The 23,234-nt window shown below is 43.8% G+C and overlaps 1 protein-coding gene across 1 annotated transcript in view; it reads right to left on the bottom strand.

Annotated features, from left to right (window-relative positions):
- Positions 1-23,234, bottom strand: part of LOC139387090 (tensin-3-like) — a 68,160-nt gene that overhangs the window by 8,194 nt on the left and 36,732 nt on the right. The window contains exons 14-20 of the mRNA XM_071133090.1: positions 14,143-14,306; positions 13,530-13,662; positions 13,319-13,402; positions 4,947-5,088; positions 3,330-3,925; positions 3,008-3,094; positions 2,660-2,791 (exon numbers count right to left, since the gene is read on the bottom strand). Of these exons, the coding sequence (XP_070989191.1) occupies positions 2,660-2,791; positions 3,008-3,094; positions 3,330-3,925; positions 4,947-5,088; positions 13,319-13,402; positions 13,530-13,662; positions 14,143-14,306 (1,338 nt within the window). The remainder of the gene's footprint in view (positions 1-2,659; positions 2,792-3,007; positions 3,095-3,329; positions 3,926-4,946; positions 5,089-13,318; positions 13,403-13,529; positions 13,663-14,142; positions 14,307-23,234) is intronic.

The raw sequence follows: 23,234 nt of genomic DNA, 5'->3' as shown, positions 1-23,234 counted from the left end.
AAGGGGTCTGAGTACTTTCCGAATGCACTGTACATTGCCCATCCCCCACTGAAATGGACTCCAACATGGCTAGTTGCTGTTCAGCATGTGGACTTGTTTTAGTAGAAGACGCACACGAGCAAGAAAGGGATGGCCTTACTGCTGCTGGAAATTACTTGCAAGTAGCAACATTGGATATTTGCACTGATTACTGGTGTTATTGGTATAGCTAGAATGTGTAGTTATTTCTATAATGTTAGTAACATTTCATAAAACACTATTGTAGCCTGTGTATATTAGCCTAAAGAAAAGGATTAGGATTAGGAAGTTTGTAAACATGCATATAAACACACTTTTATTCAAATACACACATACAAGAACACGGACATATCTTATGAGTTAATTTTCTTGGTTGTTGGTGCATTGGGGGAGGGCGGTTCTTGGGGGTGGGGAATGGAATAAAAAAAAATATATTTTTTCTTGTTTTTTTCTTAGGGGGGTGACTGTGGGAGGGGTCTTGTATGGTTGAGGGACAGCTATGGGGAACTGTAGGAGGATCCTGGAGGGTTTGCGTCCCCGTTTTTTTTTTTTTTTGTCCTTGTGGGAGATCTGTCGTCGTGCCCTTGAGCAGGGCATTGACCCTAGATGCTTCTGTGTATCGCACTGAATGGGAGTCTGTTGGATGACTGGTGTGGTGTAGTTGTTGCAAGCAAATTGTTTGTTTTGGATATTCAATTAAAAAAAGACAAAAAAGAAAAGAAAAACATTTAAGAAAAGGATGAAGCGGGGACATAAGGCTCATTATGTGAACAAAACGTTCAGATTGAAGTATATTATAGAACACTATGTGTCTGACATGTCTAATATGAAATCCTCTCATTTCTTTTTGTCACAGAAAATGTACAACTTTATCACTGGAGAAACTTGAATCAGAGACGGTAATCTACCAAGAGACTCAACGAGCGATTACATTACTTCCTGTAATTTGCGTGTGCGCAATGAAGATTCTTGCAGAAGTCAATGGAAAAGTGTCATGTTCTAAGCTACAGGAAGAAGCCTAATTGCGTTTTGAGTCAAAGTTGGGTATCTTGTTTTTCTAATTGGCCAAGCTCGGGGATTCTTCTGTTGACCTCTTTCCATTCCATGTCCAGTCTCATAAGCGATATAAACAAAATAGTGAATAACTTAAGAACACGTTTTGTGTGTCTTTTATTGAAAACATGTGGTTATGGTAATGTTCGGTGTTAGGGTTGGTTAATGCTACAACACATTCATGAACATTACCCTGCACATATTGTGTAGACCTGTAGATATATTTGACTTCAGGAATGATGTTGAACCCTTGCTCGGATAAAACCTTTCTTGAATTAAACAATTGATCAGTCACTGTCACCCATACTCACCTATAGGTAAGCCTACTCTTGTCTGGCTGACTTTGAGAAAATGTAAACACAACACTATTTAGGATATCTAGTTTATTCAAATGGTATACTGACTCACTTTTTAAAGAAATCCTGAATATGCTGCAAAGCAATTGTGGTCTTACAGGGACCCTGTTTATAGCGTATGTGGCCTATCCAGGGCTTTAAAACAAATCTAGACATAACTACTAGACATTTACACAATTGTATTTATCTAAACTTTCATACTACACGAAGATAAATAGAGTACAATTTAAAAACTAATCCAATCTGTTAGTTGGACTTAATGCACCTGTTACTGAAATGGTAACCCTGGCAGTTATTTTGATTGCAGATTGTGTGAATAAAAGTTCACATTTTTGGATATCCCCAGTCAGGCTGGATTCCAATAGGAATTAGACATCACTTTGCAAGCCAGAATAATGTGATTTGATGCTGGTTTTGCGGGTGACCAGCATATGCTGGTATGCTGGTGACCAGCTTATGTGTCCAAAACACAGCAAAGGCTGGTCACCAGCAAAAAAACAGAAAATGCTAGTCACCAGCAGACACAGCAAAGTCTGGTTACCAGCAAAAACACAGTGAAGACTGGTCACCCGCCAAAACACAACAAAATCTGGTAACCATTGAAAACACAATGAAGGCTGGTCACCAGCCTAAGCTGGTTTATGCTGTCTTTTTTCAGCGGCCATATGTCAAGTAAAGTAAGGCAACAAGTATCTCTGGAGAAAGTCCTGAAATCTGTGCAAGTTTATAAAGACAATATGTATATTGTTTGTCTTGAAACACTAGCTGCCACATCTAAGACTAGTTGGCAAAGAGAAGGGCTGCTTGGCTCTATCATGATACTGCCCAGAAGAGAGACCCAGAGCTAGGAGTTGTAGAGAGAGGGGCAGAGATGTGACTATCATGTTCCTTCCATGGAAGTAAGGTCATAGGGGTGTAATAGTAGAGGGCTTTTATGGTGATTGTTATTGTTAGATTCCCAGGATGCTGCCTCTCAGTTGGCTCATTCCATGATACCCCTGTTCTACTGAAAGGTTCTGGAACTAGGGTGGAACCTGCCTGTAGGCACAGATCTAGGATCAGCTTATTCTCCAACAATTCTAATGATGACCATGGGTGAACACAAAACGGACTTAGGTCAGCATATATGTGCTTTGTCAATCATCATCCTACTCCCATTTCCTACATCAAACAGGCACCGCTTTGAGTCGAACCAAAGTTCCGCCCATTTATATATTTCAGCCAATGCCTACCTCTCTTGGTCTGCTGCAGGACTGAGGGAGGGGGTGTGGCCACCTTCATGGCCAGCCCATAGGCACCTCTGAAGGAGTGGCTGTCGCGTACAATGAAACACCCAGGCTCTTTGTCCTTCAGGACTGAGATAGCTGAGAGGAGGAGAGGAGGAGAAGAGGAGTATAGAGTAAAGGAGTAAAGGAGGAGAGGAGGAAGATATTTTAACAATGGTGTCATGGAGGAGTTTGCAAATTGGAGCCTCTGCTAAAACTGGACAAAATCACTTTCAACATGCTGAAGAGCTTCATGGAAATTCAGCAGACAAAATACAGTTGGTAGACAAGACAAGTATTTCCTCATGTTTTTACCTTGGTCCCTGGAGATATCAGGCTTGTACCAGAATTTTGATGTGTCTTGCACAAATTTTACAGTCACCTGCTTGATGGCCAGGACATCTGGAAATACAGTATCACAAACAGACCAGAGGTTAGCCAATGCACAAAGACCTCAGGAATTCAAACACTAAGTTTAAAAGACATCCATATGTGGCAAATCCAAATTGACAGAGAACACTCACAGGGCAGTACCTAAAGGATACAGTACTGATTACCTTCTTTAAAGTATTGCACCAACCCAAGCCATTGGCTAATATAAGTGATTGGCTATTGACTGTGCTAGCTAGAGGGTTACCTGGCAGAGGCGAGGTAGTGCCCGGCATCTGTGCAGAGGCTGAGAGGTCAGGCAGGACATTGGGGAAGGGGATACTGAGGGAGCTCCCGCTGTGTGGGCTGGAGAACCCGCTGGGGGCTGGGGAGGCCGTGCCCAGGGAGTGCTCCCCGTCTGACGCCCTCCTCTTCTCGGGCAGCAGCGGAGGCAAGGCCCCCTGGGCCTGGAGCTGCTGGTGCTGCTGGGTCCGGATGGTGCCCTGCTGGTCCATGGAACCAGACATCAACATGCCCTTCTCCATGCATACGTTCCCCAGAAGAGGAGAGGCAGAGACTGGGCAGTCGGCGGTGCCGTAGCTCCCCAGGCCTGAGTCGTCCTGCTCATCAAAGCTGTGTGCGGGGCTGTGGGTGAGGGCATAGCGGGCCATGTGGCTCCGTTGGCTTCCCCGGGGGGAGCTGTGGGCGTTGGGGGCTGGGTGGGGGTGCATGGGAGGGGAGTGGTGTCCGTAGTCCAGGGACATGGAGTGGGGAGGGGGGTGCCTGGGGGTGGGGCAGGTGCTGAGGGATGCGTGGCGACTCAGGAGGGCTCTGTCCTCTGGCCAGGGCTGACCCATGGAGGGGCTGGAGAAACGAGGAAGAACACCAAAATTAGAAGATAATCAAAAACACAACTATAATCAAACTGTATGACCATAACGTATTTTCAGAACATGTAGCCTATAACCATAATTATACTGAACAAAAATATAAACACAACATGCCACAATTTCAATGATTTTACTGAGTTACAGTTCATATAAGGAAATCAATCAATTTAAATAAATAAATTAGGCCCTAATTTAGTCATTTCACATGACTGGGCAGGGGAGGCCATAGGCCCACCCATTTGGTAGCCAGGCCCAGCCAATCAGAATGAGTTTTTCCCTACAAAAGGGCTTTATCACAGACAGAAGTACTCCTCAGTTTCATCAGCTGCCCTGGTGGCTGGTCTCAGAATATCCCGCAGGAGAAGAAGCCAAATGTGTAGGTCCTGGGCTGGCATGGTTACACATGGTCTGCAGTTGTGAGGCCGGTTGGATGTACTGCCAAATTCTCTAAAATGACGTTGGAGGTGGCTTATGGTAGAGAAATGAACATCAAATTATCTGGCAACAGCTCTGGTGGATGTTCCTGCGAACAGCATGCCAATTGCACACTCCCTCAAAACTTGAGACGTGGCATTGTGTTATGTGACAGAACTGCACATTTTAGAGTGGCCTTTTATTGTCCCCGGCACAAGAAGCACCTGTGTAATGATCATGCTGTTTAATCAGCTTCTTAATATGCCACACCTGTCAGATGGATCGATTATCTTGGCAAAAGGGAAATGCTGACTAACAGGGATGTAAACAAATTTGTGTCCAAAATTTTAGAGAAATATGCTTTTTGTGCATGTGGGAAATTTCTTGGATCTTTATTTCAGCTCATGAAAGATGGGACCAATGCTTTACATGTTGCATTTATATTTTTCTTTAGTATATATACAAATCTGTGATTGGGTCCATAACCATCTACTACAGTATATTGCAAGAAATTATCTTTGAATAAACATGAGCTAGGCTTCCAATAATTATGTGAAAGGCTTGTTTGTGATTGGCTATACCTGTCTGTCCGTTGGAGCGTCCCACTTGTGAAGGCAGAGCGAGAGGAGCCGAAGGACCTATGGCTGCTGGAGGAGGAGTCTGGTAGGCCCTCATCTGTGGACTGGGGAAGGTGACCAATCATCTCTAAGTAACCATGAGGCTCTGTGGGGGTGTGAGAGGGCATACATGACAAATGACACATATTGGATAAATACATTCAAGGACTAGGGCTAGAATGCACTAAACATATTTCACATACGCTGAATACAACCATGAAATTCTTACTTACAAGCCCTTAACCAACAATGCAGAAGAAAGAAGAAAATGGAAAAATAACAAATAGTCTGGGTAGCCATTTGATTAGCTCTTCTTAAGGAGTTTTATGGCTTGGGGTAGAAACTGATAAGAATCCTTTTAGGCCTAGACTTGGCGCTCCGGTACCGCTTGCCGTGCAGTAGCAGAGAGAACAGTCTATGACAAGGGTGGTTGGGGTCTTTGGAGATTTTTAGGGCCGTCCTGACACTGCCGGGTATAGAGGTCCTGGATGGCAGGAAGCTTGGCCCCAGTGATGTACTGGGCCGTACACACTACCCTCTGTAGTGCCTTGCGGTCGGAGGCCGAGTAGTTGCTATACCAGGTGGTGATGCAACCATTCAGGATGCTCTTGATTGTTCAGCTGTAGACATTTTTGAGGATCTGAGGACTGAGGACCCATAACAAATCTGTTCAGTCTCCTGAGGGGGAATAGGCATGGTAGTGCCCTCTTCACAACTGTTTTGGTGTGTTTGGATCATGGTAGTTCGTTTGTGATGTGGACACCAAGGAACTGGAAGCTCTCAACCTGCTCCACTATAGCCCTGTCGATGAGAATGGAGGCGTGCTCGGCCCTCCTTTTTCTGTAGTCCACAATCATCTCCTTTGTCTTGATCACGTTGAGGGAGAGGTTGTTATTCTGGCACCACACGGCCAGGTCTCTGATCTCCATCTTATAGGATGTCTCATCATTGTCGATGATCAGGCCTACCACTGTTGTGTCGTCTGCAAACTTAATGATAGTGCTGGAGTCGTGTTTGGCCTTGCAGTGAACAGGGAGGGTGTGTGAACAGGGAGTACATTAGGGGTGAACAGGGGAGTACAGTAGGGGACTGAGCACGCACCCCTGAGGGGCCCCCGTGTTGAGGATCAATGTGGAAGATGTGTTGTTACCTACCCTTAGCACCTGGGGGCGGCCTGTCAGGAAGTCCAGGATCCAGTTGTAGAGGGAGGTGTGTAGTCCCAGGGTCCTTAGCTTAATGATGAGCTTTAAAGGCACTATGGTGTGAACGCTGAGCTGTAGTCAATGAATAGCATTCTCATGTAGTTGTTCCTTTTGTCCAGGTGGGAAAGGGCAGTGTGGCGTGCCATAGAGATTGCGTCACCTGTGGATCTGTTGGGGCGGTATGCAAATTGCGGTGGGTCTAGGGTTTCTGTGATAATGGTGTTGATGTAAGCCATGACCAGCCTTTCAAAGCACTTCATGGTTACAGAAGTAGAAGTCATTTAGCTCATCTGGTAGGCTTGTGTCACTGGGAAGCCCGTGGCTGTGCTTCTCTTTGTAGTCTGTAATAGTTTGCCAGTCCTGCCACATCCGACAAGCTTTGGAGCCAGTGTAGTAGGATTCAATCTTAGTCCTGTATTGACGCTTTGCCTGATGGTTCGTCGGAGGGCATAGCGGGATTTCTTATAAGCATCTGGGTTAGAGTCCTTCTCCTTGAAAGTGACAGCTCTAGCCTTTAGCTCAGTGCGGATGTTGCCTGTAATCCATGGCTTCTGGTTGGTGTATGTACGTACGGTCACTGTGGGGACAACGTCATTGATGCACTTATTGATGAAGCCAGTGACTGATGTGGTGTAGTCCTCAACATATTCCAGTATGTGATAGCAAAACAGTCCTGTAGCTTAGCATCTGCTACACCTGACCACTTCCCTATTGAGCGAGTCACTGGTACTTCCTGCTTTAGTTTTTGCTTGTAAGCAGGAATCAGGAGGATAGAGTGATGGTCAGATTTGCCAAATGGAGGGCGAGGGAGAGCTTTGTACGTGTCTCTGTGTGTGGAGTAAAGGTGGCCTAGAGTTGGAGATTTTTAGGGCCGTCCTCTGACACTGCCTTATTTAACATTAGCCTTTTCTTATTTGCTTGTTTCAGACCGTCTATTGACCAACACTCCAAAAGAAATACAGATTAAATTTCTCCAAAACATCTGGATATCACATGAACAAAAACTGGGCAAAAATGCCTAAACTCTTAATCATTACCTTAATAATTTCAGTCAAATAAAAGCGCTCTCACCCCAGGTGCAGTATAATAGAATATATCCAATACCAAACAGAGCAGTCAGCAGTGGTGTTAGTTAAATAATTCTCCAATCAGTCAGTCAGTAAGTCAGTCTGCTTCTAGCTCAACAGTACAGCAGCCATTCATCGATCTGTTCAGTACGGAGCAGATTACTCTCCCTGGCAGGCCTTACTGCTGCCTGGCAGGCAGTGGCACTGAGTCAACAAATCAGACTAATTCATTCAAGCAGAAATTAAAAGTCCCCAGACATAATTGAGTAAAGCTTTTATTTAATCAATCATAGCTCTGGAAACCCTGACAGGTGTCTAGCCATAGAAATTTGACTGGTAAACTCATTGGTACACTCGCAATGGCTTCCTGGTATTGTGATGCAGTAATTAACATGGTAATGTACAATGTTCATTCAAAAGATGTTAACTGATGTGGCTAATGCAATGGAATGCATTTTTTGTAATGTCAGTTGAGTTGAATCAACAAATCACAGCACATATTGATGGCTACACTTCCTTCTTTAACTTCCTGCTTTTACTCTCTTCTTTGCTCTTATGGGTTCACCTGCAATGGCTGCCATTCCAGCCATTATGCCGTCATTGACATCAATTGGAACACCCGTTCTATTCATTCTATTTCTACCTTCAGAGTTTGTACTGTTAGGTGACATAAACTGGGACATGCTTAACACCCCGGCCGTCCTACAATCTAAACTAGATGTCCTCAATCTCACACAAATTATCAAGGTACCAGGTACAACCCTAAATCCGTAACCATGGGCACTCTCTTAGATATCATCCTGACCAACTTGCCCTCTAAATACACCTCTGCTGTCTTCAACCAGGATCTCAGCGATTTTTGCCTCATTGCCTGCGTCCGTAATGGCTACTCGGTCAAACGACCACCCCTCATCACTGTCAAACACTCCCTAAAACACTTAAACAAGCAGGCCTTTCTAATCGATTGGCCCGGGTATCCTGGAAGGATATTGACCTCATCCCATCAGTAGAGGATGCCTGGTTGCTCTTTAAAAGTGCTTTCCTCACCATGGTGCTTTCCAAGTGCTTACTCACCTTAAATAAGCATGCCCCATTCAAAAAATGTAGAACTAAGAACAGATATAGCCCTTGGTTCACCGCAGACTTGACTGCACTTGACCAGCACAAAAACATCCTGTGGCGTTCTGCATTAGCATCGAATAGCCCCCGTGATATGCAACTTTTCAGGGAAGTCAGGAACCAATATACTCAGTCAGTTAGGAAAGCTACGGCTAGCTTTTTCAAACAGACATTTGCATCCTGTAGCACTAACTCCAAAGGGTTCTGGGACACTGTAAAGTCCATGGAGAATATGAGCACCTCCTCCCAGCAGCCCACTGCACTGAGGATAAGAAACACAGTCACCACCGATACATCTACGATAATCGATCATTTCAATAAGCATTTATCTACGACTGGCCATGCTTTCCACCTGGTTACCCCTACCCCGGCCAACATCTCAGCACCCCTTGCAGCAACTTGCACCCCCCCCCCCCCCCCCCCCCCCCCCCCCCCCCGCTTCCCCTTCACCCAAATCCAGACAGCTGATGTTCTGAAAGAGCTGCAAAATCTGGATCCCAACAATTCAGCTGGGCTAGACATTCTGTTGCAACCCCTATTACTAGCCTATTCAACCTCTCTTTCATATCATCTGAGATCCCCAAAGATTGGAAAGCTGCCGCGGTCATCCCCCTACTCAAAGGGGGAGACACTCTAGACCCAAACTGTTATAGACCTAAATCCATCCTGCCCTGATTTTTTAAATCTTCGAAAGCCAAGTTAACAAACAGGTCACCGACCATCTTGAATCCCACCGTACCTTCTCCGCAATCTGGTTTCCGAGCTGGTCATTGGTGCACCTCAGCCACGCTCAAGGTCCGAAACTATATCATAACCGCCATCGATAAAAGACAGTACCGTGCAGCCGTCTTCATCCACCTGGCGAAGGCTTTCGACTCTGTCAATCATCGCATTCTTATCGGCAGACTCAATAGACTTGGCTTCTCAAATGACTGACTCACCTGGTTCACCAACTACTTCTCAGATAAAGTTCAGTGTGTGCTAGTAAAACTAAGTGCATGCTCTTCAACCGATTGCTGCCTGCACCCTCCCGCCCGACTAGCATCACTACTCAGGACGGTTCTGACGTAGAATATGTGGACAACTACAAATACCTAGGTGACTGGTTAAACTGTAAACTCTCCTTCCAGACTCACATTAAGCATCTCCAATCCAAAATTAAATCTAGAATCAGCTTCCTATATAGCAAAAAAGTGTCCTTCACTCATGCTGCCAAACATACCCTCGTAAAACTGACTATCCTACCGATCCTTGACTTTGGCAATATCATTCACAAAATAGCCTCCAACACTCTATTCAGCAAACTGGATGCAGACTATCACAGTGCCATCCGTTTTGTCACCAAAGCCCCATATACCACCCACCACTGCGACCTGTATGCTCTCGTTGGCTGGCCCTCACTACATATTTGTTGCCAACCCCACTGGCTCCAGGACATCTATAGGTCTTTGCTAGGTAAAGCCCCGCCTTATCTCAGTTCACTGGTCACCATAGCAAAACCCACCCGTAGCACGCGCTCCAGCAGGTATTTAACTGGTCATCCCCAAAGCCAACACTTCCTTTGGCCTACTTTCCTTCCAGTTCTCTGCTGCCAATGATTGGAACGAATTGCAAAAATCTCTGAAGCTGGATTCATATCTCCCTCTCTAACTTTAAGCATTAGCTGTCAGAGCATCTTACCCATCACTGAACCTGTACACAGCTAATCTGTAAATAGCACACCCAACTACTTCATCCCCCTATTGTTACTTACCTCTTGGTCTTTGCACCTCTTGCACATCTTCATCTGCACATCTATCACTCCAGTGTTAATGCTAATTTGTAATTATTTCGCCTTACCTCCCTACTCTTCTATATTTGCACACACTGTACATAGATTTTTCTAATGTGTACATTTGTTTATGTGTAACTCTGTGTTGTAGTTTTTGTCGCACTGCTTTGCTTTATCTTTGCCAGGTCGCAGTTGTAAATGAGAATTTTTTCTCAACTGGCCTACCTGGTTAAATAAAGGTGAATTAAAAATGTAATACAAATGTGCCTGCCCCCAGAACCTGAATCCACATGTTTCCAGTCCACAGATTCCATGCAGCTCAGTGATTGACTGATGTTTCCATGGGTTCCCAGTTACCTCTATGGGAATGTGGAGGACAAGGCAGACAACGAAACGAGAGAGAGGGGTACTGGTTTCTTTTTGTCCCTCGACCCTTCTTTTGACACAGAGGTACTTTCACTGGGGAAAGAAAATAGTTTTTGAGCCCCCCGATTCCTCAACCCTGCATAACCATGGTTACATGGCATGTCTGAATGCGGTGATTCTATACACGGTGCGTGCTTGGGCAAAGTGGGCACAGTGGGGCCACAGATCAGTCTGGGGGTGCTGTCACTCTCACAACCCCTCTGACACAGATCACCATGACAACAGGCTGGTGGGGGTCAAAGAGGGACAAAGAGATGAACATGAAGGTCACCTCTATGAGTCTCACTTTGTGTGTGTGAGTGTAACCTCTGATATCATCACTGTCATGCCTCACCAATGACCCACAGCCACAACAGGATGACAAAACTCTGCCAACTACTCAACTGGATTTGGAACAAAAACCCTCTTTATGACTTGTTTCGGAGGGAGGGAACCACAGAAGGGACCTATGCCATGTCTGATTATGTCTCTATACTCTAAAAGAATGGTTTAAGATGTATGCCAGTAGATGATAAACCAAGACATCCCAATCTCTGAGAACAACCACATTTATAACTGGGCGTGTTCCACCACTGAGAAAAATCTAAGACCACAACAAGGCTATGCACAAACAACATGTTTTACTGTTTTAGTCATTCAAGGCTTCGCCACTATGTGCTATAAAAAAAACGGTTTCTTTTCAGTACTGAAACCACACAGACGTTCTCCAAACCGACCATGGGAGGAAAGAGACTTGTATGGAACCCCCAGGGAAAGGAGGCAGTCCATGAGAAGGCTTTGTTTAGTGCACTGCCTCCAACCACCACAAAATCCCCAACTACAGGCAGGGATCATACATTCGTTATGGAAAAGTGACCAGCAATGGTGCAATACCACAGGAAAAACAAAGACAACCAGATATAAACACATAAACATAATGTACACCTAAAGGGCTATGGTCGATTACATTCCGAGAGAAGTTCTCATGATAGTTAAAAGCAGTGATGAACAATGAACACACGTAAACCACTTACTTGAATTCAAACCCTCATCACTGGGATCTGTCTCCTAGAGCTATTTCTCTCACTCACTCTCTTTCTCTGACACCCACTTTCTGTCTTTAATAGAGTGAGAGATGAAGTAAAGAGGGAGAGGAGGATGAGAGAGAATGAGTGGAATAGACTCCTTCACTTCTAATGTCTCCACTTCCCTACACAGACCACAAATCCATTGTTCCACTGTCCTATCGTGTGACTCCTCCAATCAAATGGCTTTGTCAAAGGTCAAGTGCCACATGATACATTCCCCTCAATGGCCTGACATTTCAATATATCCATTCACTTTATGTGGAGACTAGTGGTATTTCTACGGATTGTTCTGTAAAAAAGTATATTTTGAGTACTGCTGTAATCAAATCAAATTGTATTAGTCACATGCGCCGAATACAACAGGTGTACGTACACCTTACTGTGAAATGCTTAGTTACAGGCCCTTAACCAAAAATGCAGTTAAAGAAATAGAGTTAAGAAAATATTTACTAAATAAACTAAAGTAAATAAAAATAAAAGTAATACAATAAATACCAATAACGAGGCTATATACATGGGGTACTGGTACCAAGTCAATGTGTGGGGGTACAGGCCAGTCGAGGTAATTTGTACATGGAGGTAGGGGTAAAGTGAGAATACGTAGACAACAAACAGCGAGCAGCAGCGGAGGGGGTGGGGGGGTGGCCATTTGATGAATTGTTCAGCAGTCTTATGGCTTGGAGGTGGAAGCTGTTAAGGAGCCTTTTTGTCCTAGACTTGGAGCTCCGATATCGCTTGCCGTGCAGTAGCAGAGAGAACAGTTTATGACTGGGGTCTTTGCCAATTTTTTGGGCCCTCTGACACCGTCTAGTATATAGGTCCTGGATGGCAGGAAGAGTGGCCCCAGTGATGTACTGGGCCGTACGCATTACCCTCTGTAGCGCCTACTTATGAAAGCAGCGGTTCTAGCCTTTAGTTCGGTGAAGATGTTGCTTGTAATCCTTGGCTTCCGGTTGGCAAATGTATGTATAGTCAGTGTGGGGATGATGTCGTTGATGCACTTATTGATGAAGCCAGTGACTGAGGTGGTATACTCCCCAATGCCATTGCATGAACCCCGGAACATATTCCAGTCTGTGCTAGCAAAACAGTCCTGTAGCGTATTGAGTGAGTAACTTTCATACTTTCATACTTTAGTTTCTGCTTGTAAGCAGAAATTATGGTCAGAATAAAGGCAGAATTATGTGTGTGAAGTGAAGGTGGTCTAAAGGTGAGTTTTTTTCTCCTCTGGTTACATATGTGAACTGCTGGCAGAAATGAGGTAAAACGGATTTAAGATGGCCTGCTTTAAAGTCCCCGGGCCGCTAGGAGCGCCGCTTCTGGATGAGCATTTTCTTGTTTGTTTATGGCCTTATACACCTCATTGAGTGCGGTCTTAGTGCCAGCATCGGTTTGGGGTGGTAAAAAGACAACTACAAATAATATAGATGATAACTCTCTTGGTAGATAGCATGGTTTACAGGTTATCATTAAGTACTCTACCTCAGGCGAGCAATACCTCGAGACTTCTTTAATATTGGACATCGCGCACCAGCTGTTATTGACAAATAGACACACACCGCCGCCCCTCGTCTTACCAGACCATTGAATTATGGAATATATTTAAACATTTATCTCACTTCACTTGAATGAAGAATTAATTCATGAGAATGTTAGTGCTGCGATACACACAACAATGACCTACCTTGCTCCATCCTGTAAACTCCAAAGGATTGCATGCTGGGAGATGGAGATTGCCTCAGGTGAGGGAATTCCGGCATGTTTTTCACTGTGGAAAGATAGAAGAAGAGATTAGGTTTAGAATGCAGTCATTCAGCAATGATCACAAGCACGATCATATGCAATCACACACACACCTTTGAAAAGAGGCCCAAGACAATGAAGGAGGCTCTTACCATAAGGTGTAGGGGGAGAGATGGGGAAGGCAGGAGTAGGAGGAGTCATGTCACTACCAGCCTCCACTCCGCTGTCCATCTCTGGACCTTGAGCTCTGTAGTCCACACTGTCACTCCTAAATAGCATGCCATGCTGAAACACACACACAGCAAAAACATGCGTGAACATCACAACATTTTACATAGCAAAAATGGTACACAGCAAAACACAGCACTTAATTGTGCACATCATGACAAGCAAGGCCATTTAAAATATTACATGACATTACATTTCATAACACTTTTCACAAAGTGAAAGGGAACACATTAAGTGTGTTCCCTCAGACCACTACTCAACTATCACATATTTACAATACAACATCTATGTGTACATGTGGGTAGAGTGCGTGTCTTATCATGTGTATGTGAGTCTGTGCCTGTGTGTGTGTCTCTTCACAGTCCCCGCTGTTCCATAAGGTGTATTTTTATCAGTTTTTAAAATCGGATTCTACTGCTTGCGTTCCATATAGCCATAGCTCTATGTAGAACTATATTCTGTATGGTCTGTTCTAAACTACAAGGTAATGACAGACATTGGGAGTCAGCGAGTCAGGGTTTCAGTATGTTCAGGTACCTGTGTGTGAGGTACGCAGGGTGAGTAGGTCTGTGTGCTCCTGTAGTCTTCCTGCACACCCCAACCTGAGCCACAGAACCCTGGGTGATCTGTGACATCACTGACCTGCCGACTCAGACTCTGCATGGCGTCCACTCTGACATCACCAATGGATGATGGGACGGCTGCTCAGACACACAAAGAAACAGAACGGAGGGTGAGAACTAGCCATTGATGCTGAACTACCCAGAGAGCACTACCACCTCAAGTCTATAGGAAATACATGCTTCTGAAGAATGTCAACCCTTTAAGCGATGTTAGTGACATGCAATGTGTGAAGCAATATCATACTAAAGACTTCTGGCTCTAACTTCTTGATTACACTCTCTAGGAGTTGTTATACCTCTCCAATACCTTCAACTGGCATCATATTGAGTATAGTTTAGTACTAGTGTCTGTGTCATTGTGAGTGGACAGCTGAGGACCGAGGGGAGATGTGAGGTGGGGGGCAGACTTGTGACGGCCTGGGGTGACCCTCCACTCAGCACCGGGGTGCTAATTTAAGGCCTCCCAGAAAGCCCTGTCATCCTATAGCCATGAGGAATGTTAATGTGGAGATGTACAGTTGTGGCCAAAAGTTTTGAGAATGACACAAATATTAATTTCCACAAAGTTTGCTGCTTAAGTGTCTTTAGATATTTTTGTCAGATGTTACTATGGAATACTGAAGTATATTTACAAGCATGTCATAAGTGTCAAAGGCTTTTATTGACAATTACATGAAGTTGATGCAAAGAGTCAATATTTGCAGTGTTGACCCTTCTTTTACAAGACATCTGCAATCCGCCCAGGCATGCTGTCAATTAACTTCTGGGCCACAGCCCATTCTTGCATAATCAATGCTTGGAGTTTGTCAGAATTTGTGGGTTTTTGTTTGTCCACCCGCCTCTTGAGGATTGACCACAAGTTCTCAATGGGATTAAGTTCTGGGGAATTTCCTGGCCATGGACCCAAAATATCGATGTTTTGTTCCCCGAGCCACTTAGTTATCGCTTTTGCCTTATGGCAAGGTGCTCCATCATGCTGGAAAAGGCATTGTTCATCACCAAACTGTTCCTGAATGGTTGGGAGACGTTGCTCTTGGAGGGTGTGTTGGTACCATTCTTTATTAATGGCTGTGTTCTTAGGCAAAATTGTGAGTGAGCCCACTCCCTTGGCTGAGAAGCAACTCCACACATGAATGGTCTCAGGATGCTTCACCTTGTCATCTCCGGACACGCTTTTTTCCGGATGGCTCAAACAATCGGAAAGGGGATTAATCAGAGAAAATTACTTTCCCCAGTCCTCAACAGTCCAATCCCTGTACCCTTTGCAGAATATCAGTCTGTCCCTGATGTTTTTCCTGGAGAGAAGTGGCTTCTTTTCTGCCGTTCTTGAAACCAGGCCATCCTCCAAAAGTCGTCGCCTCACTGTGTGTGCAGATGCACTCATACCTGCCTGCTGCCATTCCTGAGCAAGCTCTGTACTGCTGGTTCCCCGATCCCGCAGCTGAATCAACTTTAGGAGACAGTCCTGACGCTTGCTGGACTTTCTTGGGTGCCCTGAAGCCTTCTTCACAACAATTGAACCGCTCTCCTTGAAGTTCTTGATGATTCGATTAATGGTTGTTTTATGTGCAATCTTACTGGCAGCAATATCCTTGCCTGTGAAGCCCTTTTTGTACAAAGCAATGATGACGGCACGTGTTTCCTTGCAGGTAACCATGGTTGACAGAGGAAGAACAACGATTCCAAGCAACCACCCTCCCTTTGAAGCTTTCAGTCTGTTATTCGAACTCAATCAGCATGACAGAGTGATCTCCAGCCTTGTCCTCGTCAACACTCACACCTGTGTTAACGAGAGAATCACTGACATGATGTCAGCTGGTCCTTTTTTGGCAGGGCTGAAATGCATTGCAAATGTTTTGGGGGGATTCAGTTCATTTGCATGGCAAAGAGAGACTTATGCAATTATTTGCAATTCATCTGATCACTCTTCATAACATTCTGGAGTATATGCAAATTGCCATCATTCAAGCTGAGGCAGCAGACTTTGTGAAAATTAATATTTGTGTCATTCTCAAAACTTTTGGCCACGACTGTACTAATGCACAGGATGATTACACACACACGCACACGCACACACACACACACACATTCTCTGAGGGCACAGCCGGAGGAGGTGTGTGTGTTGGTGTGTGCGTGTGCGTGTAGGTTGTTGTGACTGTCATTGTGTGTTATTTTGGACTTCATTTGCATATTTTTCTTAGTCAGCATTTTTGTTTTTAAATGTGTGTCTGTTTTTCTAAACCAGTATATTTCAGTCAGGCTCGGCATGCCTGTGCCTTAGTACCTTTACATTTAGCACATGTTCTTATCCAGAGCGACTTACAATTTGTGCATGCATCTCAAGATAGCTAGGTGGGACAACCACATACAGTCGTAGTAAGTAGATTTTCCATCAGCAAAGTCAGTACTAGTAGGTTATTTAAGATACTCTTTGAAGAGGTAGGGCTTCAGGCATTTTCAGAAGATGGGCAGAACCTCCACTGTCCTGACGTTAGGAGAAAGCTTGTTCCACCATTAGGGTGCCAGGACAGAGAAGATATTTGACTAGGCTGTGCAGGAGCTGAACCCCTGTAGGGGTGGGAGGGCCAAGAGTCCAGAAGTGGCAAAACGGAGTGTTCAGGTTGGGGTGCTGGGTTTGAGCATAGCCTAACGGTAGGAAGGGACAGTTTCCCTTGCAGCTCCGTAGGCAAGCACCAGGGTCTTGAAGTGGATACGAGCTTCGACTGGAAGTTTGTCTCTGTTTGTCTCTGCTGTGGGTGGGTGGGTTTGTGGGGACACACACTGGTAGCGTTTGCTGGCCGAGAGCGGTCTAAGGTACACCTCTGACCAGAGTGCCGTCTGAAATTTGCAAATTGATTCTGGCAAATATGTCGTCAAATCAACATTTGGTGCAGAGTGTATGGTCCCTAAGGAGGCATCATGGGGACTTGAGCTCATTGAGAGGGATCTGAATGAATGGCGATCTCATTACCATGTGAGAGACTAACACTGCTAATAACACTCTCACTACCACCTCTCTAACGCCCTATCTTAGGTGGGATGTCTTCATTGCCCTTTGGCTTGTAAACGCGGTCATTTTTGGGGTGTTGCTATCTTTTTCTGTTTTTGGGAGACGTCACTTTGTAGAGACATAACATACGTTCCAAGGATGATATCATGATTTGGGTTAGGGTTATGTTATCCACTCAGTAAATGTTGTTGTATTATTTCTCTATTTTCTTTCTTTCTGCATTGTTGGGAAGGGCCCGTAAGTAAAAAAGGTGATTTGCTGCTGCTACTCTTTATTTTACTCTTATTATTATTATTATCTATCCTGCTGCCTAGTCAGATTACCCTGCCTTCATGTACGTACAGTGCCTTGCAAAAGTATTCATCCCCCTTGGTCGTTTTTCCTACAACCTGTCATTTGAATGGATTTTTATTTGGATTTCGTGTAATGACAAACACAAAATAGTCCAAATTGCTGTAGTTTCCAAAAATTCTTTAAAACAGCAAACAAAAAAGTGGTGCATTTATATGTATTCATCCCCTTTGCTATGAAGCCCCTAAATAAGATCTGGTGCAACCAATTACCTTCAGAAGTCACATAATTAGTTGAATAAAGTCCACCTGTGTGCAATCTAAGTGTTACATGATCTGTCACATGATCTCAGTATATATACACCTGTTCTGAAAGGCCCCAGAGTCTGCAACACCACTAAGCAAGCGGCACCAGCAAGCAAGTCACACCATAAAGACCAAGATGCTCTCCAAACAGGTCAGATACAAAGTTGTGGAGAAGTAAAGATCAGGGATGGGTTATAAAAAATATCTGAAACTTTGAACATCCCACAAAGCACCATTAAATCCATAATTAAAAAATGGAAAGAATATGGCACCACAACAAACCTGCCAAGAGAGGGCCGCCCACCAAAACTCACAGACCAGTCAAGGAGGTTATTAATCAGAGAGGATAAAAAGAGACCAAAGATAACCCTGAAGGAGCTGTAAAGCTCCACAGTGGAGATTGGAGTATCTGTCCATAGGACCACTTTAAGTCATATACTCCGCAGAGCTGGGCTTTACGGAAAAATAAGCAAACACATTTGGTGTTTGCCAAAAGGCATGTGGGAGACTCCCCAAACATATGGAAGAAGGTGCTCTGGTTATAAGAAACTAAAAGTGAGATTTTTGGCCGTCAAGGAAAATGCTATGTCTGGCACAAACACAACACCTCTTATCACCCTGAGAACACCATCCCCAAAGTGAAGCATGGTGGTGGCAGCATTATGCTGTGGGGATGTTTTTCATCGGCAGGGACTGGGTAACTGGTCAGAATTTAAGGATGGTGCTAAATACAGGAAAATTCTTGAGGGAAACCTGTTTCAGTCTTCCAGAGATTTGAGACTGGGACGGAGGTTCACCTTCCAGCGGGACAATGACCCTAAGCATACTGCTAAAGCAACACTCGGGTGGTTTAAGGGGAAACATTTAAATGTATTGGAATGGTCTAGTCAAAGCACAGACCTCAATCCAATTGAGAATCTGTGGTATGACTTAAAGATTTCTGTGCACGAGCGGAACCCATCCATCTTGAAGGAGCTGGAGCAGTTTTGACTTGAAGAATGGGCAAAAATCCCAGTGGCTAGATGTGCCAAGCTTATTGAGTCATACCTCAAGACACTTGCAGCTGTAATTACTGCAGAAGGTGGCTCTACAAAGTATTGACTTTGGGGGGGGGGGGGGGTGAATGGTTATGCACGCTCCAGTTATCAGTTTTTTTTAAATATATTATTTCTCGTTTTTCACAATAAAAAATATTTTGCATCTTCAAAGTGGTAGGCATGTTGTGTAAATCAAATGATTCCAGGTTGTAAGGCAACAAAATAGGCAAAATGCCATGGGGGATGAAAACTTTCGCAAATAACTACCTCAAATACCTCATACCTCTGCACATTGATCTGGAATGTATTGCTACATTCTTGTGTATTTAATTCCTCTTGTGTAACTGTTGTTCTTTTCTTATTATTTTTTTACCCTGCATCGTTGGTAAGGGCTTGTCAGCAAGCATTTCACGGTTAAGTCTAATCCCATTGTATTTGGAGCATGTGACAAATCCATTTTGATTTGATTTGAAGTACGACAGTACTTAGCCTATTTCAACAAAGAAAAGGAGTCAAATCACAACTCTATTCATGTATTTATAATTGGGCTTAAGTTGTACTGTGTCGTAGCTGTGTCGTAGAGTGAGTTTGCTTGTAATGTTCAGAAAGTTTTATGTGGAGTGTTTATGAGTGTGCCAGTGTTTGTGTATGTCTTCTATACAGCTGCTCTACACATGTTATCTATAGCTACAGCAGGCATATCGGTCTGTCAAGATACAATTTGTGATTTTGCCCAAAGATGTAAAACATTAGCATAACAGAGGTACCTTTCCAAGTCGTGTGTACTCATACAGTAAAAATCTCAAATTTGGACCCATCTACTTATTCTAGGGTTTTTCTTTATTTTTGCTATTTTCTACATTGTAGAATAGTGAAGACATCAAAACTGTGAAATAACACATATGGAATAATGTAGTGACCAAAAAAGTAACAACAAATCCAAATATATTTTGTATTTAAAATTCTTCAAAGAAGTCACCCTTTGCCTTGATGACGGCTTTGCACACTATTGGCATTCTTGGTATTTGGGGCTCCCGAGTGGCGCAGAGGTCTAAGGCACTGCATCTCAGTCCTAGAGGTGTCACTAAATACCAGGCTGTATCACAACCAGCCGTGATTGGAAGTCCCATAGGGCGGCGCACAATTGGCCCAGCGTCGTCAGAGTTTGGCCACTGTAGGCCGTCATTGTAAATAAGAATTTGTTCTTAACTGACTTGCCTAGTTAAATAAAAATAAAACATTTATCTCAACAAGCTTCATGAGGTTGTTGGAATGCATTTCAATTAACAGCTGTGCCTTGTTAAAAGTTTGTGGAATTTCTTTCCTTCTTCATGTGTTTGCGCCAATCAGTTGTGTTGTGACAAGGTAGGGGTGGTATACAGAAGATAGCCCTATTTGGTAAAAGACCAAGTCCATATTATGGCAAGAACAGCTCAAATAAGCAAAGAGAAACCACAGTAAATCATTACTTTAAGACATGAAGGTCAGTCAATTTGGAAAATTTGAAGAACTTTGAACATTTCTTCAAGTGCAGTCACAAAAACGATCAAGCGTTATGATGAAACTGGCTCTCATGAGGACCGCCACAGGAAAGAAAGACCCAGAGTTAACTCTGCTGCAGAGGATAAGTTCATTAGAGTTACCAACCTCAGAAATTGCAGCCCAAATAAATGCTTCACGGAGTTCAAGTAACAGACACGTGAATCAGGCCTTCATAGTCGAATTGCTGCAAAGAAACCACTACTCAGTCCAAATTTGCGATTTTTGGTTCCAACTGCCATGTCTTTGTGAGATGCAGAGTAGATGAACGGATGATCTCCGCATGTGTGGGTCCCACCGTGAAGCATGGAGGAGTAGGTGTGATGGTGCTTTGCTGGTGACACTGTCAGTGATTTATTCACAATTCAAGGCACACTTAACCAGTATGGCTACCACAGCATTCTGCATCCCATCTGGTTTGCGCTTAGTGGGACTATCATTTGTTTTCAATAGGACAATGACCCAACACACCTCCAGGCTGTGTAAGGGCTATTTGACCAAGAAGGAGAGTGATTGAGTGCTGCATCAGATGACCTGGCCTCCACAATCATCCAACCTCAACCCAATTGAGATGGTCTGGGATGAGTTGGACCGCAGAGTGAAGGAAAAGCAGCCAACAAGTGCTCAGCATATGTGGGAATTCCTTCAAGACTATTGGAAAAGCATTCCAGGTGTAGTTGGTTGAGAGAATGCTAGGAGTGTGCAAAGCTGTCATCAAGGCAAAGCGTGGCTACTTTGAAGAATCTTAAATATAAAATATATTTGGATTTGTTTAACACTTTTTTAGTTACTACATTATTATTTATGTGTTTATGTGTCTACTCTAAACCAACTCAATATACAGATATAGGATCATAATTTCATCCAGTTTGCTACAGCAGGAAAATCCTAATTCAGCAACAGGAAATGTGAATTATTATGTGGATTATAATTAATTGACATTTCTGTAGGGGTTGATACATTTTTCATTAGGGCAAATCAAGTCTGAAATTTCAAAGCGGAAATCACAAAGTTTAGAATCCTTTTTAAAGCTCAAATACACTACGTTTGCATTTCCTGCTGTGCGGAACAATTCTCAGCAACAAGAGTGATCAAATTAAGGTGCTACATCTGTATATGGCCTTTTTGTAAATAAGCCAAACACAGCGTGTTTCTGTACTGTGCTGTGTGTCAGTCTGGATGTTCCACTGTATGTACCGGATATGCACAGACAGGTACAAGTCTCTGAAATCGGATGGAAAATGCGATGCCTCCAGGCAGGCACACTTGTTCCTCTCTTGGAAATTCCAGAGCCCTGCGCTAACCTCTTTATGTGCCCCCTGGCTGCTCCAGGTACATACCTTAATGTCATTCACACTCTACTGACAGCCAGACCGCACTCACTTACTCCAGGTAGAAACAAAATGGTGGACCACAGTTCCAGAGCCAATGAACTGCACTGCATGCTTGTACTTGAGTCATCAACATTCACAAGTTCAACAACTGAGAAAACACGGCCAAGTTTGGTGAAATGAAAACATACAAAATATTTGTGGTTTTAGTAAGTGCGTAAGATTAAATCTGTACATTTGAATAGTTCTGCAAGATACTGTAGATATCCCTAATAGAGGGAAACAAACAAAAGTGAGATAGTGAAATTAGCTGGTTTCAGATTACAGACCAAAATACCGTGAATGAAAGATTAGTGGAATCTGTGTGGGTAGCTGGACAGGTAGGATGACTGACAGTGAAGGTGAACAGGTGGTCACGTGTCAGGTGACAGAGGAATGGATGAGACTGAGGCAGGAATTCCTTTAACCATAAAGTGGCATATTTACTGAGTAGTCTGTGGTTGATTCATGGAAGCACAGAACTTCTGGATCAGATGGAGTTAAGGAAGAGAAAGCAGCGAGATCAGGCGATGGCAATTTCCTCCTTTTATGGAGTTGAGATCTGTCGGACATTTCCACCTGATCTAATTAAAGCGCCCCTGGCCCAGCTGAGTGAATGGCAATGAATTAAAGGAGTATTCCACCAACTCCATGGGCCTTTTCTACAGTGAACGTCTAAGGTCCAAAGCTGGTGGGAGACGTAGGCTACTTTTCAGTCACTGATAAGCACTGAACACTCCTAGGATTCTTTGGCACAGTGTTTCAGAATCAACGTTTATGTCCATGAACAAGGGCATAATAGACCAATATAATATCCAGACTTCCAGAGGGAAATATTTGGCATCTGAACTAAAGATAAGGCAAGGTTTTTTTTTTGTGGAAAACTATTGCAATGTTCAAAACATAGAATATTCCTCCACTTCTTTTTAAATTATTTTAGATGGATAACAAGGGGACCTGCTGACACCGACAGCTGGAATATTCCCTTTAACATGAAGACAAGAAAAATCAAGCTGGTGTTTCTACTGATAAAAGCAGCTTCAGTGAGCAAATGACAAGTAGGGCCTGAGAACGTGTGAGGAACGTATAGTGTCCCACATGCATGAATGTTCTAGAGATGTGTGAGCCTAGATCTACAGACCTGATGACAGCCCTCTCTCTCCCTCTGATTCCTGAGTGAGATAGCTGTACACAGACAAGCCTCGACAATGCCCTCTGACTCAAAAACAAGCTGAAAACATCTGAAAAGCTGTCAGGAACCCTGCTATTTACACTGGCAAACAGCCCTCCAGGTGGGAGAGAGAGCAAAAGTGTGTTTTGGTAAAGTTAACACTATGTTTTAAGAGAAGTGAGGATTTCATGTTGAAGTTCTCCCAGAACAGATGTTTTACCAAATCTGACTGTCTCATTGATTTCCTACCCCCACCATTGTTTATGAAGCTTTGCTATTTGCA

This window comes from Oncorhynchus clarkii, chromosome 28 (assembly GCF_045791955.1).
Source record: "Oncorhynchus clarkii lewisi isolate Uvic-CL-2024 chromosome 28, UVic_Ocla_1.0, whole genome shotgun sequence".
NCBI lineage: Eukaryota > Metazoa > Chordata > Actinopteri > Salmoniformes > Salmonidae > Oncorhynchus > Oncorhynchus clarkii.
The sequence above is the reverse complement of the archived record's forward strand: the minus strand, read 5'-3'. Positions and strand labels throughout refer to the sequence as shown.